At 56.4% G+C, this 14,529-nt stretch overlaps 5 protein-coding genes across 5 annotated transcripts; 3 read left to right on the forward strand and 2 right to left on the reverse strand.

The window, feature by feature from the left end:
* Nucleotides 1-1,785: 1,785 nt before the first annotated feature.
* On the forward strand, nt 1,786-2,961 carry K437DRAFT_109695 (uncharacterized protein). Its single transcript, XM_013388067.1, has 3 exons — nt 1,786-1,997; nt 2,075-2,471; nt 2,535-2,961. The coding sequence occupies exons 1-3, from the start codon at nt 1,916-1,918 to the stop codon at nt 2,812-2,814; spliced, it is 759 nt and encodes a 252-aa protein (XP_013243521.1). The 5' UTR covers nt 1,786-1,915; the 3' UTR covers nt 2,815-2,961.
* Nucleotides 2,822-4,325, reverse strand: K437DRAFT_246645 (FMN-linked oxidoreductase; the record flags this gene model as incomplete). The annotated part of the gene is made up of 5 exons (XM_013388068.1): nt 4,115-4,325; nt 3,992-4,043; nt 3,785-3,916; nt 3,477-3,702; nt 2,822-3,409 (listed from the first exon to the last, which is right to left on the reverse strand). Exons 1-5 carry the CDS (start codon nt 4,191-4,193, stop codon nt 2,822-2,824), a joined length of 1,077 nt encoding a protein of 358 aa, XP_013243522.1. The 5' UTR covers nt 4,194-4,325.
* Nucleotides 4,326-4,429: 104 nt separating this feature from the next.
* On the reverse strand, nt 4,430-8,033 carry K437DRAFT_109794 (uncharacterized protein). Its single transcript, XM_013388069.1, has 2 exons — nt 6,727-8,033; nt 4,430-6,613 (listed from the first exon to the last, which is right to left on the reverse strand). Exons 1-2 carry the CDS (start codon nt 7,803-7,805, stop codon nt 4,498-4,500), a joined length of 3,195 nt encoding a protein of 1,064 aa, XP_013243523.1. The 5' UTR covers nt 7,806-8,033; the 3' UTR covers nt 4,430-4,497.
* Nucleotides 8,034-9,951: 1,918 nt separating this feature from the next.
* Nucleotides 9,952-10,930, forward strand: K437DRAFT_235354 (putative CPR1-cyclophilin). The gene is made up of 2 exons (XM_013388070.1): nt 9,952-10,260; nt 10,340-10,930. Exons 1-2 carry the CDS (start codon nt 9,977-9,979, stop codon nt 10,587-10,589), a joined length of 534 nt encoding a protein of 177 aa, XP_013243524.1. The 5' UTR covers nt 9,952-9,976; the 3' UTR covers nt 10,590-10,930.
* Nucleotides 10,931-11,885: 955 nt separating this feature from the next.
* On the forward strand, nt 11,886-13,733 carry K437DRAFT_294361 (catalase). The gene is made up of 2 exons (XM_013388071.1): nt 11,886-12,064; nt 12,145-13,733. Exons 1-2 carry the CDS (start codon nt 11,908-11,910, stop codon nt 13,485-13,487), a joined length of 1,500 nt encoding a protein of 499 aa, XP_013243525.1. The 5' UTR covers nt 11,886-11,907; the 3' UTR covers nt 13,488-13,733.
* The last annotated feature ends 796 nt before the right edge of the window (nt 13,734-14,529 follow it).

Raw genomic sequence — 14,529 nt, forward strand, 5'->3', positions numbered from 1 at the left:
TTTGCACCTGTCCATGGCACTCCCGTGGTTGCCCATGGGCAGTCAACCGAGATGGCTGTCTATGAAGTGTGACGATATGATTAATATGGCGTTGCACCGTGGACCAACGGTGCAACGCGCGACTACAGGCGCCACCAGCACCTCCGCGGCGTCGCCAATACTTTCGTCGTGCTGTCTGTAGGTTGCCGTGGTACGTGCCTGATACGCCACCGGCGTGTATACTGCGAGTAGAACGGTCAGGAGGTACGCCGTCGTAGGGCGTCAACAGGTCCTCTCAGTACGACATCCTTAAATGTCTCAAATCAACAATATTGTGCCATTGCACTGTGGTCGGCGACGAGAATGAAGCCGATTATGTCGAGGTTGCTGATCTGCACTGCTTAAGCACCCTTTCTCGTCCACATCCGCATCATTCAAACGTCAAAGGTGGCTAGATGATCGACGCCCCCGCTGACAGTGATCGCCAAGCCTGTCCTGCGAGGGTCAGCTCTGACCTGGCCAGCCACAGGGTCACCTCCAGCCTCCTCAGCGTCAGGTATATTTCGACCAAGCTTCTCCCCCCCCCCTCCCCTCGGGATACAGTAGCTACACCGCCACCCGTCGCCGCTGTGGAAATACTATCAAGGAGAAAAAGATTTACAACATAGTTGTTCTTGCCGGCGACTCGCATGCTTACTGGGTCTTTGACGGCAGCCTGCCCGAGGTTTGGACAAGTACGGTGAGTCAAGCTTGAGCTCAAAGAAGGGTACTCCCCTCGTTGACAACTAGCTCTCTCATTGAAGACACTGGCATGCAAAGATCCGGCCACAGGAAAGGGTGCAACTTTTGTCGAATCCTCAGTCACCGCTGTCTCCCCACCAATTAATACGGCAAGAACCTGGCTCAGGAGAAGGGTGATGCGCATACGAAGGCACTCGTCACGCACAAGAACTTGGCCTACGCCGACGGTGCCCGCCGCGACTGGTACAAGCTCACCGTCTTCCAAAACATGGTGCAGGCCGACTATTACGATGTGGACAATGTGTCCGACCCCAACAGTGCCGTTGCACAGCTTGCCTCCTTCGATGTTAAGGACGGTGCCAACATTATTACCCACCCTATCAATGGCAATATGAAACCGGCCAGCGGAGTGATTCATCGGAGTTGTCAACTACAAGTTGCAGCCGTGGGTTGGCGCCGCTGTCCGTATCGCTCTCTGAGCTCCTGCTCCTTTATGGTCGCAGCGGCACCAAGTAGATTCAGATACCAAAATCGCATGTAAAATATCCACGAGAGACAAGCAGATGTGAAATGATGTCCGCTATAGGCTCGGCACATGTTCCTTCTGTAATCATCCGCGGATGTTTGTGTCGACTGGGCTACATGGCGCACAGCGAAGCCTCAAAACCGGTGCTCAGAATGAGGAAGGAGAATACCAGCGACATTGGGAGATCTGATTACTGACCAGCAGTTTCAACTGAAGATGACGGGAGACAATTACGTCAAGTTCAGTGTATTTGCGCATGCCATGCCGAGCCTTGAGTCCTGGGCAAGTCAAAATACCCTACGCTCGGTACGCTACTCATTGTTGGGTGTGACGGGTGAAATGGTGGTTGTGCGAAGTATGATCAATGGATTCGAGTCATCGACTACGAGGAGTCACACAGTCTTTTGACGGATGGGAGAAGAGGATTCGGAGATTCGGAGCTGAGAAACGTCGCTCAGAAAGGTGTCAAGGCCTCAGGCTTACACGTCCACCAGATATACCTGCGAAAGCGACACAATTGTCGAAGTATATGCATCCTGGTACACCCTTTATACCCAAGTATCATCTCCTTGCTTGCTATGGTGCAGGACTTGTGGAAACCTCGATTGGATTGCTCGTTTGTTTTGGTTCCCGGTTGAAGCTGCCACAGTGCGAACGCGGTCAAGGTCCATGGAAGCTCCCAAAAAACAAATCAAGGTCGTGCTGGCCGAGCCACAAGATGCAGATACTTTGGGCGACATTCACGGCCGAGGTAAGCTCGCCGACGGTCGAAAATCCTATCCTGATGCCCTACATAACTCCATTAACTCTCTCTATTGCTGGTGGCAGCGTTCGCATCATGCCTAACCTCCATCTTCCCTATGGGTCCGGAACTCACTGTGCCCTACTTGGATTTCCGACGATCGCAGTGCCGTCGGCAGGCTGTTGCCGTCCATGATCCAGTGCAAAAGTCTCTGCGCAAGTCTTATCCGTCAATTTTGCTCAAGGCTGTCCTTCGAGATCAGGCGACTGGCAAGGACGAAATAGTAGGCGTGCTTGTTGGCCAGGTGGTCCCACGACGTTCAGACTCGGTAGCAAAGGCGTCTATCGACCGTGCCGATGCGTCGTTACCGGTGCTGAAATTCCCAGAAGGATATAATGAAAGGATTTGGAACGCCCTGAGGGACCTGATGATCAAGGCCGAAGCGGATTTTGTCGGAAATCAGACGGTCCTCGGTCAGTTCAAGTGCGCCTTTGCATGAACGGGCATTGCCAGCCCTTTGATGACTCGGCTGCCTTATTGAAACAGAATTTCCTCTCTAGATATCGGAATCCTGGCAGTATCGTCTGCCGCTCGAGGCTATGGCATCGGCCGAGCGATGATCGATCATCTCAAGTCTCACTACCCGGGCTTACCCATCTGTCTCACCGCGTTCGAATCCGCTGTCGGCTTCTACGGTCGCAATGGCTTCGAATGTCCACGGGACCGCATGATCTCTCATCCAGATTGGGGCTTCAGGCTATTTCCGTGCATATGGCGGCCGACAAGCACAGATGCTGTAGACGAAGAGAACATCGATAATATGTGACGAATGATCAAAGCTCCGAAAGTATCCTGTCGAAAGAAACGACACCCTCTCGACCTAGTGACGTCGCCAGCGCTACTACTGCTGCCCCAGCAGCCTGCATTCTCCTTGCAGCCGCACCATTCGTGACACCTCCAACACCAATGATCTTGATCTCGCGTACAGATGCATGTTGCGAAGCATCGAGCATCATGCGGAGGCGCTTCACGGTGCCCAGCGCGAGCGGGTGCAACGATTCGCCCGCCAACCCTCCAAAGCCTTCAAAGTTTTTGGTGCTGTCCACAGGCAGGCTGGGCTCAAGCAAGTGCCCTGCTGCCTCGTTCTTGAACCATGTGCAGCCACCGAGTGTATTGATAGCTGTCAGGAATTGGATTGTGTGTGGCCTGGCCCCATCCGTGGCAGACTCGCTCAGAGCTTCCGGCGAAGTCTCCTCCAATGCTTGAACGAGCTGTGAAAATTGAGCTGGGTACGTGTATGGTGGGATCTTCAGTCCAGTCGTCACGGTCGTCCGAGCATGTGCTCTGGAATTCTTCGCTGCGTGGATGAACAATTTTATACCGTCTTTCGAGTAGCCTGGGGGGACGGTGACGCCGCGAATCTGTTGCCACAGTCATCGTGCTGGTCAGGTGTCATGCGACCCGTGCACGTACTCGCGAACGGCTCACATTAGGACAGCTCAAATTGATCTCGCACCCAAGCAAGGTGGACCACGGCGACAATGGCCCAGTTCCCGAGATTTGTGAAGAGAGCTCTCGAAGCCCCATGTGCACCGCTTCAGGGTCGCCGGTGATGGAGACAATAAACGGTTTCTGAGGATTCGCACTTGCAGACAGAGTCTTGCGAATTTCGGCCAAGAACATTTGCAAGGGACGAGGGGCATATCCATAGGAGCTGTTTTGAATCATGCAAGCCGAAGCTGTCAGAGGGTGAGATATGAGCGTGGACTGTCCGATTCTAGCACTTGGTCACCCACTTTAACGATCCTTTTTCGACGCCATTTTCGCGCAAGAATACGTGCGTATGCACTTTATCATCTTGTTGGAAAGATGAATCACCGACATCAGGTTGGATCAACAGCACTGTGCGAGTTGTTACCGCCGATGTGCTGGACGGGTGACAGCGGAAGAAAGATCTATGGTGAGGTGCGAGTAGGCGCGAAACGCAGCTGGAGCGGCTTTACCTCGGGGATTCATGTAGCTGATGGAGGTGCTCTACATCTGCCCAAGGAGAAGCTGCAAAGAAGCCAGTAAAAAGGGATTGTGAGATCCGAAACCGATGCATGACGCACAGTCGGGAAACTGACCCGAATTCATGAGTGGTGTTGCGTCTGATGGGGCTTTCGCAGGAAGGCGAAAGTGCAGGTCGCCGATCGTCACCATCATGGGAACGTCACGCTACGTCGATGCTGAGCGTCGCTGAGCGGCAGGCTGTATGGAGCAGAGTACGGACGACCTACCACGGTCGCTTAAGCGGCCAGGGGCCTGGAGGGGATGATCGTAAGACCGGGCTGCCTGTATTCCACCTGATGAGTGTGCTACCTCTTATCAGTCCGTTATCTCGACAAATAACGCGCGCGCTGTGGCGCGCACTGCGGCGCAAGAATGACTTGCGCAAAGATGGAGACAACCTCGATGCATTTCATACAAAGCAATGTACACAGTCATCATCATCATTCTAGATAGAATACTAATGTTTGCTGAACCGATATCGCACACGATCAGCAGCAATGAGGAACTCCTGACGAAGCCGTTGAGGCGAAGCGTCTGAGCCGTCCTGGCCCTGCTGCCCTTGACTCGTATTAATATCCTGCCCGACCTGGTGCGCCAGCCCACCGCCTGTCAGCGACTGCGGCAGGATGCTGTACCCAAGCGGGCCGCAGTCGCATTCGGCACAGAGCAAGTACTTGACAGTGAACTCGGGCGCGCTGTCGTTTCCGCCGTCCAGAAGGTGATCGGAGAGCTCGCCCCATGTGGGAGACGCAGAACGCTGCGGCGAGAGACCGCGTGGAGGCGACACGGACGGCGTCATAGAGTTTTGGCGCTTGGCGGCTTTGAGCGTCGCCTTGCGCTCCGCTTTCTCTTTCTTCTCCCGCTCCTTTTGCTCGCGCTTCTCCTCCTTGGTGGTTGGAAGCGCTCCGCTTACGTGGTTCTCCGCCCTCGGGCTCGTCACCTGGGCGCCCGGTACGGGCTTCCACTTCGCATCGCGGGAGAAGCTGATGTTGTCGAACGCAAGCGGCGTCGGAACGATCCAGAACGCCTGGCCGGGCGTGACAGGTAGCGCCGGTCCGTTTGCGGTCGACACGCGCGCCTGCGCAGGCGGCTGCGGCGGCGAGGGATGCATTGGCGGTGCGGGCGAGTTGGGCAGGTTGAGATCGGACGACATGAGTGGACCGATTTCGCGCACTTCCCACATGCCGCGGTCGACGCCCATGATCTTGCAACCGCACTCTGCGCGTGGGCAGTATACGTCCGCAAGGTTGGTACCGAGTTCGCGCGAGACGAGGCGCGCTTCGAGCGCGCTGAACGCGTCCTCGTGCGCCGTCTTGCCCGCCAGCGCCGAACCGAGGATGGCAGAGAAGGACTGGCCCGGGTTGCGCTGCGAGCTCTGCGACGCAGAGAGCGATTGTTGGCGCAGCGCTGAGAGCAGCGTCGACGTGCAAAGGCTGTTGTTACCGGTGGAAGGGGCGGATACATGCCCGCCGGCGTCGTCGCTGTGCACAGTTGAGGCAGAGGAGCCAGTGTTGGAGCGGGAAGACTTGCCCGCCGTCGCTGCAGGACTTGGGGAAAGCGTGCCGGATGGCAAAAGCTGCGGCGCATCCATGTGCATAGGCGACAGGCACAGCTGGGTCTCCGAGTCGGAGCTATCGCGAGTATCGGCCTTGCCTGATGCGGGAACTGCCCCGCTCTGAATATACGCAATGGCCTGCTCCTTGCGCTCCGCGCTCTTCTTTTCGAGCCACTGCCGCTCCTCTTCGCGATCCTGCAACTGCTGTGCCGCATCGTCCTGCGCCCAGCCGTCTGCAACGACCTTCTTCATGTTCTGCGGGACGATGTGGCGGCGGCACTCGATCCAGTCACCACTGCCGTACTGGACGTGGCTGTTGCCGAGCACCAGGAAACCGCACGCCTTCATCAACGGCAGGAGCTCCTCGTGCACAATCACTGCGGCCGTCTCGTAGCCACGCTTGCGGATGACGGGCATGCCCAGCCCGCCCATCGCGGCGCTCTGGTTATCCGACGTGCTCTTGCCGAGTTCAGCGTCGCGGATGCGCTGCACAAATGTGTCGACCATCGTCTTGGCGATCCGCCGGCGTCGCCAGATCTTGCCGACGACGATCGAGTGCATGCAGACGAGGTGCGCGTCTTCGCTGTCGTCGTGCAGACTTATTGCACGCGCAGTGTAGGCGCCGGCGGCGGTTGCGCACACAAAGCCGATTAGTGTGCGCTTCTCCTTCCGGCTCCTCTCCGACGCCGACGCTGACCCTTGCTCGGCCGCCGCGAGGGGACTTGGGGGCTGGGCGCTCTGTTTTGCGGTGCTCGTCGCACCGGTGCTGACAAACAAGCTGCCCGTTCTGCCATCCACATGCGTCAAGTTGTTCGCGGCGGTGTTGGTCAGCCCACCACCGGATGGGGCAGCGCCAGATGCAGGGCCACCCTCGTCGGAGCTAGCGCTCGAGGCCGTCTTGGGGCTCTGGAGCTGCTCAACGGGCAGCGCAGCAGCGTGCCGCGTTTCGCCGCCTTGCACCATTTTGTTTGGGAGGAACGCGCCGAGGAAGAGATGCGGAGCTCGGTTGTGGCGATACCTTTGCCATAGTCGCCACCGGAAAGCACGGACATACAGTCAGCAATAGAGTTGGCGCGCAAATAGGCCGGGAACTCCGAGTGCCAGACAGGCATGCACGAGCGAGCAACTCACCTGAAGCGTTCGAGCGGCGCCGCGTCGCCATGCTCATAGCTTTCAGTCTCCATCGCGTGCGCAAGCTTGATTTCATCCGGCTTGAGGTAATCAAAGTAAAGGCCCATTGGGAGGCGCTTGCCGCTGGCGCCCTTGCCAGAGTTGAGGCCACTCGTCGCGGCGTACAGCGCGCTCGCGGCGGCCAGCGCTGCCGTGTCGACGTGCGACACGGCAATAGCGCTGCTGCTGCTGCTGCTGCTCGGCGAGCTCGCCCCCATGTCGCCAACGCCGCCGCCTCGGACCGACGATATGGAAGCGATGCGAGCCTTGTCTGAGTTTGAACCGTTGCGCTTGGCCTTCGGCGACGAGCTGGTCGAGATGTGATTCCGCGCAGAAGACGACGGTACGAACGCATACGATGCGTTGGGCAACGCGCGCAGTTGCAGCGCCGCTTCCCTCTCGGCTGTCGGCTCCTCTCCAGGTAGGAAGAGCGTCCCTGTTGGGAAAGACGGCTCTGCCGAGCCTGGGGAAAGCATCACATCTTGTGCTACAGCGCTCGTTTGCGCTTGAAACGGTTGCGACGCACTCGTTTGCACGACATTCTCCCAGTTGCTTGCTAGCGCTTCTGGGCTGCGAGAAGACTTGCCAGGTGTTGCTGCACCCTTCTCCGCATGATCTTTCGTCGTCGCGGCCGCGGCCGTTGACTTCGCTGCGGAAGCAGCGGCGGTCTGTGCGGCAGCATTGAGCATGTTAATGCTGTTGGCGCGCCTGATGTGCGGCGTGAGCGACAGTCTTGCGCTGTTCAGTCGATCTCGGAAGCCAGGCTTGGGGGCGCTCTCGCTGCTAAACGTCTCGCCGCCGCTTCCGGACCCGAATCCCCCGCTTCTCGTGCGCTTCAAGAAGCCGCCAGCGCTGAGCCCTGAACCGTCGCCGCTGTCGCCACCTGCAGCATCTTGGCCGTTTCCCTGGCCTTGCGCCGCCGTCTTGTTGCGTCCTCCGCTGCCGCCTGCGGCGCCGCCTCCGTGTCGCCCTCCCTGCGCTGTGGATGCGTTGCGCGAGATGGTCGACGTCGGCGGTGGGAAGAGCGATATGGGATTCATCTTGGTTGACGCAAGATCTGTCTGCGTGAAACTTTTCAGATCCCTTTCCGTCTTTTTGGAGCACAGAACCGGGAACGGGCTCAACAGCACTCTTCGCGGTTGGAACTGAGTGGCGATGGCATTCACGATGAGGCGTTATTCTCTTTTGTTTTGTGACGGTCCAAGCAGTCGGTTACGACACTCATTCGTATCGCCTCGGCGCGTCGAGTGGTTGAGCTGCAAGAGGTGCACCTGCCGGACGTAGAGGCTGATTTTCCGATGATGTCTGACGACACTGCTGCTCGCACACTTTGGGGGCCCCTGGATGCTGTCGACTTATCTGGACCCCTGCAACAGTACGAAGCCTAGCGGGGCGGAGTGTAGCGGCATGCGTCCTCAGCGTGCGTGGTGACTGCGGCGGACTCTATGAACAGCGCACAGCAGAGCATTCCCTCGCCTCAGAGGTGCATGAGAGAGTATGCACAGAGCATGTACGCCGTCCGCTCCAACACCTTGCTCGTTCTTGTTACATGCAGCTATCATTGATGGGATGGACGATAGTGACCGAGCGATTGATCAAACAGCCAGCCAGCCAGACCCAAATCTCCGGCTCCCCTCTCCCTCATCCACTCTCCTCTTTGTCAGCGTCCACACTGGTCGGCCAGCCACCGGATGGGCGGAGTGAGTGGGGTGGACGCAGGGCAAAGAAAAGTGGGCCTTAATGCATCAAGGCGCCCGTCAGAGTGACGGCTGCCACAGCAGTGAAGGAGAGGCCGACAGAGAGTCATGTGACACGACCCTGGCAGCCATTCCGCCTTGTGCTGCATCTCCGGCTGTTGGCGCCCACACACCGCACAGGCACAGGAAACGTGTCACCCACTCTAACAGCCACTTTGCGCTGATGATCCGACTAGGGATTGGCAAAATCATCGTAATCACTTAGTCACCAATAATTGTGAAGAACGACTTTCGGGACCGTTGATTTTATTCGGTCCGTAATTCGGCTAGCCACCATATGAATCGGGCTGCATCCCTGAAATGATCATAAACATTGACAAATATTGCATATATGTACATCCATTATTTTAATCCGTGATATTATTGATACATTACAGGGTTTATGGCGTCGTACGCATGCAATCGCATCGCACACCTTGAGCTGAGCCTGCCAGAGCCTGCTATGTGGGTTGCAAGTATATCAGTACTGAAAAGGGCTTGGGCCACTTCCTGGTGCCTCCCCCACCTAGGAAGCTCAGTCGATCCGTCCGGACCTGGAGCGAACCCACCCACGAGTCTCCCGTAATTTCACGTTTATTGTGGCACGTTAAAAGGGGGATTATTGCCCAAATTTATACATTGGATTCATTCGGCAAATGGGCGTGGGAGCTGTCTTTCCGCCAGTGGTTTGCTTTCTGGTCAATACCCAATATGCAGTATAGCGCGGCACGGTCATCAGTTGTGCAAGTGCTGCCTGCTAGCTGCAGGAGCGCAGCTGTTCTCTCGTTCGAGGTCAGGCCACCCAACATCTTCATCAGCACATACATAGTCATGTCGTAATTTTGGTTTTAGCCAAGGACTCGCCGAATTGAGGGGGCTCGACAATGGCGAGGCGGGCATGTAGCCTGCACTGCTGGCAGCAAGCAGATGGGAGGGAGGCCGGGCGCCCTGCTACTCGCCAGCCGTCTGGGGCAAAGAAGTGGGAAGGAGCGCTGAATGCAAAGAAAAGTGCACCGTGCTTGCGCAATCCTCTCTTCCACTGCTGTGCCTCTGCTGAGCGCAGTGTAGCAGACGCACGGACCACCTATAACCGCCGAATATTCTGAGACTCTTTTATGTACCTGCTATACCAGTAAAGGATGTCTCACACACTTCAATGTTGTTGCCACGACCCTACCTTCCTGCGTTCTCTTCTCTCTTTGCCGCCACCTCAACGACTCGGCCTGCTCTCCTTTCGCACAGACCTTCTGCAACGTTCCTCATATTCTGTGCAGTTAGAACTTGTCTTCAATTCCACCTCGAAGCTTTTCACCTTCTCTACAGTGATCCCAACATCGTCGAAGCCAAATGTGAGTATTTTGTATATGTTACAACCCGCGACCCATGCTGTACATATAGCCCCTGTTGGATTGCGCAACTCCTTCTGACGCCCTCTACGTCGTTGACTCAGCTTCTCCCCCTGTGCTCAAACATTCATGCAGCCATCCCTTCTTCGCTCATTCGCCACGACCTCTCGCATCATGTCGAACGTATTCTTTGACGTCGCCCGCAACGGCCAGCCGCTCGGCCGCATCACCTTCAAGCTGTACGACGATGTCGTCCCCAAGACGGCTAGGAACTTCCGCGAGCTCGCGACCGGCCAGAACGGATACGGCTACAAGGGCTCCACCTTCCACCGCGTCATTCCCTCGTTCATGCTCCAGGGTGGTGACTTCACCGCTCACAACGGCACTGGCGGCAAGTCCATCTACGGCGCCAAGTGCGTATACACGAAGGCCTCCCCAAGCGTAGTGACCCATAGCTAATTCTATTCCTGCTTCCCTATCCATCTGCTTCAGGTTCCCCGATGAGAACTTTGTGCTCAAGCACAACAAGCCTGGTCTGCTCTCGATGGCCAACGCTGGCCCCAACACGAACGGCAGCCAGTTCTTCGTGACCACTGTTGTCACCGAGTGGCTCGACGGCAAGCACACCGTCTTCGGCGAGGTCGTCGATGGCATGGACATCGTCAAGAAGGTCGAGAGCTTCGGCAGCCGCGATGGCAAGACAAACGGCCAGATCACCATTGCCGACTGCGGCACCCTCTAAGTCTCGCACTTTCCGAGTGCAAGGAAAATGACATTAGTCGAGGCAATGACAGACTCTTGTGACATGACGCGCGAACAGCCAAAATGTAAAAAGAAAGGGAACGAAGCCAAACTGAAGTCTGAGAAAGGATGAGAAGGAAACGACACTCTCAGAGACCGCAAGTCGTGCACATCAGACATACGATGCAGCAAGCAAACTGCGAGCGCTTGCAATTCTGTTTTTGTAAGCCTTTGCGTCGTGCCTGCGCAATGAAAGCGACCATTCGGACGCGTTATTTCAGATTCAGGCTCGCTAAGTGACAAGCGTCCTCCTAGAAGCTGGATGTCTACTGCTCTATCATTTTCTTGGTGTTATTATGGAAGGTCGAAGTGCATAATTGAATGATCACCGTAACGCAGCATAGGTACGACTCGGACCTGCCGCCCTGGACGCCAACGCTCGTCCGACGGCGTGTTTGGCTGCTCCGCAGACATGATGGAAAAGCAGAATCTGGCATTCTCACGGCCTCCGGCATGTAGAATGTGTGTGATGGACAGAGACGGTGATTCTTCGTTGGACAGCCGGCCAGTGTCGAACCATTTCTGTGCTACGAGTGAAATAGCGGAAGAGTGCAAGCTTGCGTTGTGTAGAATTTGCAAAAAGTGCTCCGTGCTGGAAGGAGCATTGAACTTTCTTCCTAACGCTTCAGGGTCAATGATTCAACGCATGAGGCAGTCTGTAGCAATTTGCTATATTCTGGCAGGCGTGCACACTACCTATTTGTATGTCATGATGATGTAGCGGCCAGTGGGCAACCATTAGTCTTTGGCCTTCTGCACAGGGGGATTGGAAAAGGACAATGACGAAACAACTCGAACCTGCTGACATTTAGAAGCATCCTCTCTGTTCTCAACAAGAGCGGTAATGGGAGAGAGATGAGTGTGGCTGTCTGCAGGCGGAGACTGCTCTTCGGCAACGAGCGGCGTGGGGTGTTATAACTTGCCGATGATGAAGAAAGCAATGCCGCTGATTGGCTGCGGATCAATGATGGACTGCGCGCACGGTCCACCGTGCTAATTCTGCAAGCACTGACTCGCTTTCGGCGATCCGGGGAAGTTGGGACGCCGTGAGACGTAGAGTCGGGGGCGAGACAGTGGCAAGTGGCAAAGCTGCACAGTGCACAGTCCCGCATCTCCATCCACACAACCTTCAGTGCTCGTTGTCTCCCCTCTCAAGAAGGCGTATATATGTCCCCGGTAGCCCACAATTGCTCTTTCTCTCGCCACCAACATCCTGTATCGCACATCGCATACGGAAACAAGAAAAAACGTCATCCATCATGCCATCTGCTGAAGTTTTCAACGGCGGTGCCGAGAACGTCCTCTACACCACCAGCAATGGCGCGCCCTACGCGCAGCCATATGAGGCGCAGCGCGTCCACGTTGGCAACAAGCAGGTCGGATCGATTCTGACTCTCCAGGATTTCCACCACATTGGTACGTCATGGTGGTTCCCAGTACGGCTTGCTACGATTTGGGACACGTGTCGCTAACAATCCCCCCGCTGTTCACTATAGACCTTCTCGCGCACTTTGACCGCGAGCGCATCCCAGAGCGTGTCGTTCACGCCAAGGGTGGCGGAGCCCACGGTGTCTTCGAGGCCACCCACGACATTTCGGACCTGTCCTGCGCCAAGCTTTTCGAGGTCGGCAAGAAGACACCCATCACACTGCGTTTCTCGACCGTTGGTGGCGAGTCTGGTAGTGCAGACACGGCGCGCGATCCCCGTGGCTTTGCGATCAAGTTCAGGACCGAGGAGGGCAACCTCGACTGGGTCTTTAACAACACCCCCGTCTTCTTCCTCCGCGACCCGGCAAAGTTCCCGCACTTCATCCACACCCAGAAGCGTGACCCGCAGACCCACCTGAAAGATGCGGACATGTTCTGGGACTACCTCTCGCAGAACCCGGAGTCGATCCACCAGGTCATGATCTTGATGGGCGACCGTGGTATCCCCCGCGGCCACGCGTTCCAGCACGGGTACTCTGGCCACACCTTCAAGTTCGTCAACCACAAAGGCGAGTGGCAGTATGTCCAGATCCACGTCCGCTCCGACCAGGGCGTCAAGTTCTACACGCAGGAGGAGGGCACCAAGCTCGCTGGTGAGAACCCCGATGTCCACAACCAGGAGCTCTTCGAGCAGATCGAGCGCGGAGAGTTCCCATCTTGGACCGTCTCAGTGCAGACCATGACGCAAGAGCAGGCCGACAAATTTAAACACTCTGTCTTCGACCTCACCAAGGTCTGGCCACATTCGGAGTTCCCGCTGCGCCCGGTTGGCAAGATTACACTGAACAAGAACCCGAGTAACTACTTTGCGGAAATCGAGCAGGTCGCTTTCTCGCCTTCGCACCTCGTCCCTGGCATCGAGCCTTCCGCTGACCCGGTTCTGCAATCGCGCCTCTTCTCGTACCCGGACACGCACCGTCACCGTCTCGGAGTCAACTACCAGCAGATTCCTGTCAACGCACCCCTCGTGCCCGTCGCCAACTTCCAGCGCGACGGCCCGATGTGCGTCAACGGCAACCAGGGCAGCCGGCCGAACTACATCAGCACCATCCGGCCGCTGCAGTACACCAAGCGGCAGACGGCCAATGCGGCGCACGAGGCCAAGATCAGCAGCGAGGTTGAGCACTTCCTCAGCCAGGTCGACGACTTGGACTTTGAACAGCCGCGCGCGCTGTGGGAAAAGGTGTTCGACGACGGCGCAAAGCAGCGCTTCGTCAGCAACGTCGCGGGCCACATGTCTGGTTGCAAGAACAAGAACATCGTCAAGCGCCAGCTCGAGGTATTCAAGCGCGTGTCGCCGCAGATCTCAGATGCACTCAGCGCCAAGCTTGGCATCTCGGCTAAGATCTAATGCACCAAAAAGTCAAGTTGCTCTCCCAGTTGTGTTTGCGATTCCTGGCGGACGAGCTTGCCATGTACATCATGTCTTCCCCGTAGGCCTCTGTCTTTATGCATGCATTGGCCTTTCCTTCGGGACTCGCTTGTGACTGCTCTTCTCGTTGCGCACTCCGAACGGCTTCATCAGATCTCATGGACGCGCCACAGTGAGACTCTCAAACGTTGCGTAATAAGACAATCGCCACCGCCCTTGTTCCGTTTTAACTCAATTCATGCGATGACGGTGCGAGGACTGTCTGTGCATACTTAGCGGTGGCAGCCTGCGTGCGACGCGAGGACGGCACTTGAGCCATTCTCATCCAGCAAAATAGTAACGTTGGCTTGCACGCTACTGCTACCCGTCCCCCATACTACATCTCGGCCAGTGCTGCTTTTGGCACGCGTGGATGAACGGCGTGGTCTGTCAGCGTTTCAGCTCTCTATAGTGGTCTGTAATGAGCGATCGCTCGAATCAGAGCGCTGAGAGCATGCTAACCAGCAGCGAGCATCCTTGCTTTCATCCATGTGCATGCATGTAGATAGACAAAGTCAATGGGCCATGGGTCCCCGCTTTTCGTCAGAATCGTCAGCCAACCGGGAAAGCAGTGTCTTCTTGCATACTGCATTCGTATACTTGACTTGCTTTCGTTTCGACCGCTTTTGCTTTTTGGCATGTGCTAACGAGGCGCCCGTCCACTGGCCGCGATATCAGACCTGCGCCAGACAGAATTGCCAGCCAAATGGTAAAATGTGCGTGGGCAAGGTTCCCAAATGCTCTACCCCTATCCGTCTGCACCCCCAAAGCACATCGGATGCCAGGTTACTTCTGCTTTTGGCAGGGGTTGTTCTGTCTGCCTATGCGCCGCGCAATTCGAGAACGATCCCCCCCTGGAATGTTGATTTGAATGGTGCCATAAATAATCATGCGCCAATTGACAGATGATTGCATTGACTCATTTCAGACGACCTTTTTTGTTGTGCACATTTCAGTCTGTCCACTATATCACCCCCCCCCC

The sequence above is a fragment of the Tilletiaria anomala genome (assembly GCF_000711695.1).
Source record: "Tilletiaria anomala UBC 951 chromosome Unknown K437scaffold_36, whole genome shotgun sequence".
NCBI classification, from domain to species: Eukaryota; Fungi; Basidiomycota; class Exobasidiomycetes; order Georgefischeriales; family Tilletiariaceae; genus Tilletiaria; species Tilletiaria anomala.

Excerpts from the sequence above, each read along its gene's own strand:
- K437DRAFT_109695 (XM_013388067.1), top strand. The coding sequence starts at position 1,916 with ATGGAAGCTCCCAAAAAACAAATCAAGGTCGTGCTGGCCGAGCCACAA. Across the intron at positions 1,998-2,074 it reads GGGCGACATTCACGGCCGAG|CGTTCGCATCATGCCTAACC; the intron begins GTAAGCTCGCCG and ends TGCTGGTGGCAG. Across the intron at positions 2,472-2,534 it reads ACGGTCCTCGGTCAGTTCAA|AATTTCCTCTCTAGATATCG; the intron begins GTGCGCCTTTGC and ends TTATTGAAACAG.
- K437DRAFT_109794 (XM_013388069.1), bottom strand. The coding sequence starts at position 7,805 with ATGAATCCCATATCGCTCTTCCCACCGCCGACGTCGACCATCTCGCGC. Across the intron at positions 6,614-6,726 it reads GCGCCGCTCGAACGCTTCAG|GTATCGCCACAACCGAGCTC; the intron begins GTGAGTTGCTCG and ends ACTATGGCAAAG.
- K437DRAFT_235354 (XM_013388070.1), top strand. The coding sequence starts at position 9,977 with ATGCAGCCATCCCTTCTTCGCTCATTCGCCACGACCTCTCGCATCATG. Across the intron at positions 10,261-10,339 it reads AAGTCCATCTACGGCGCCAA|GTTCCCCGATGAGAACTTTG; the intron begins GTGCGTATACAC and ends CATCTGCTTCAG.
- K437DRAFT_294361 (XM_013388071.1), top strand. The coding sequence starts at position 11,908 with ATGCCATCTGCTGAAGTTTTCAACGGCGGTGCCGAGAACGTCCTCTAC. Across the intron at positions 12,065-12,144 it reads CCAGGATTTCCACCACATTG|ACCTTCTCGCGCACTTTGAC; the intron begins GTACGTCATGGT and ends TGTTCACTATAG.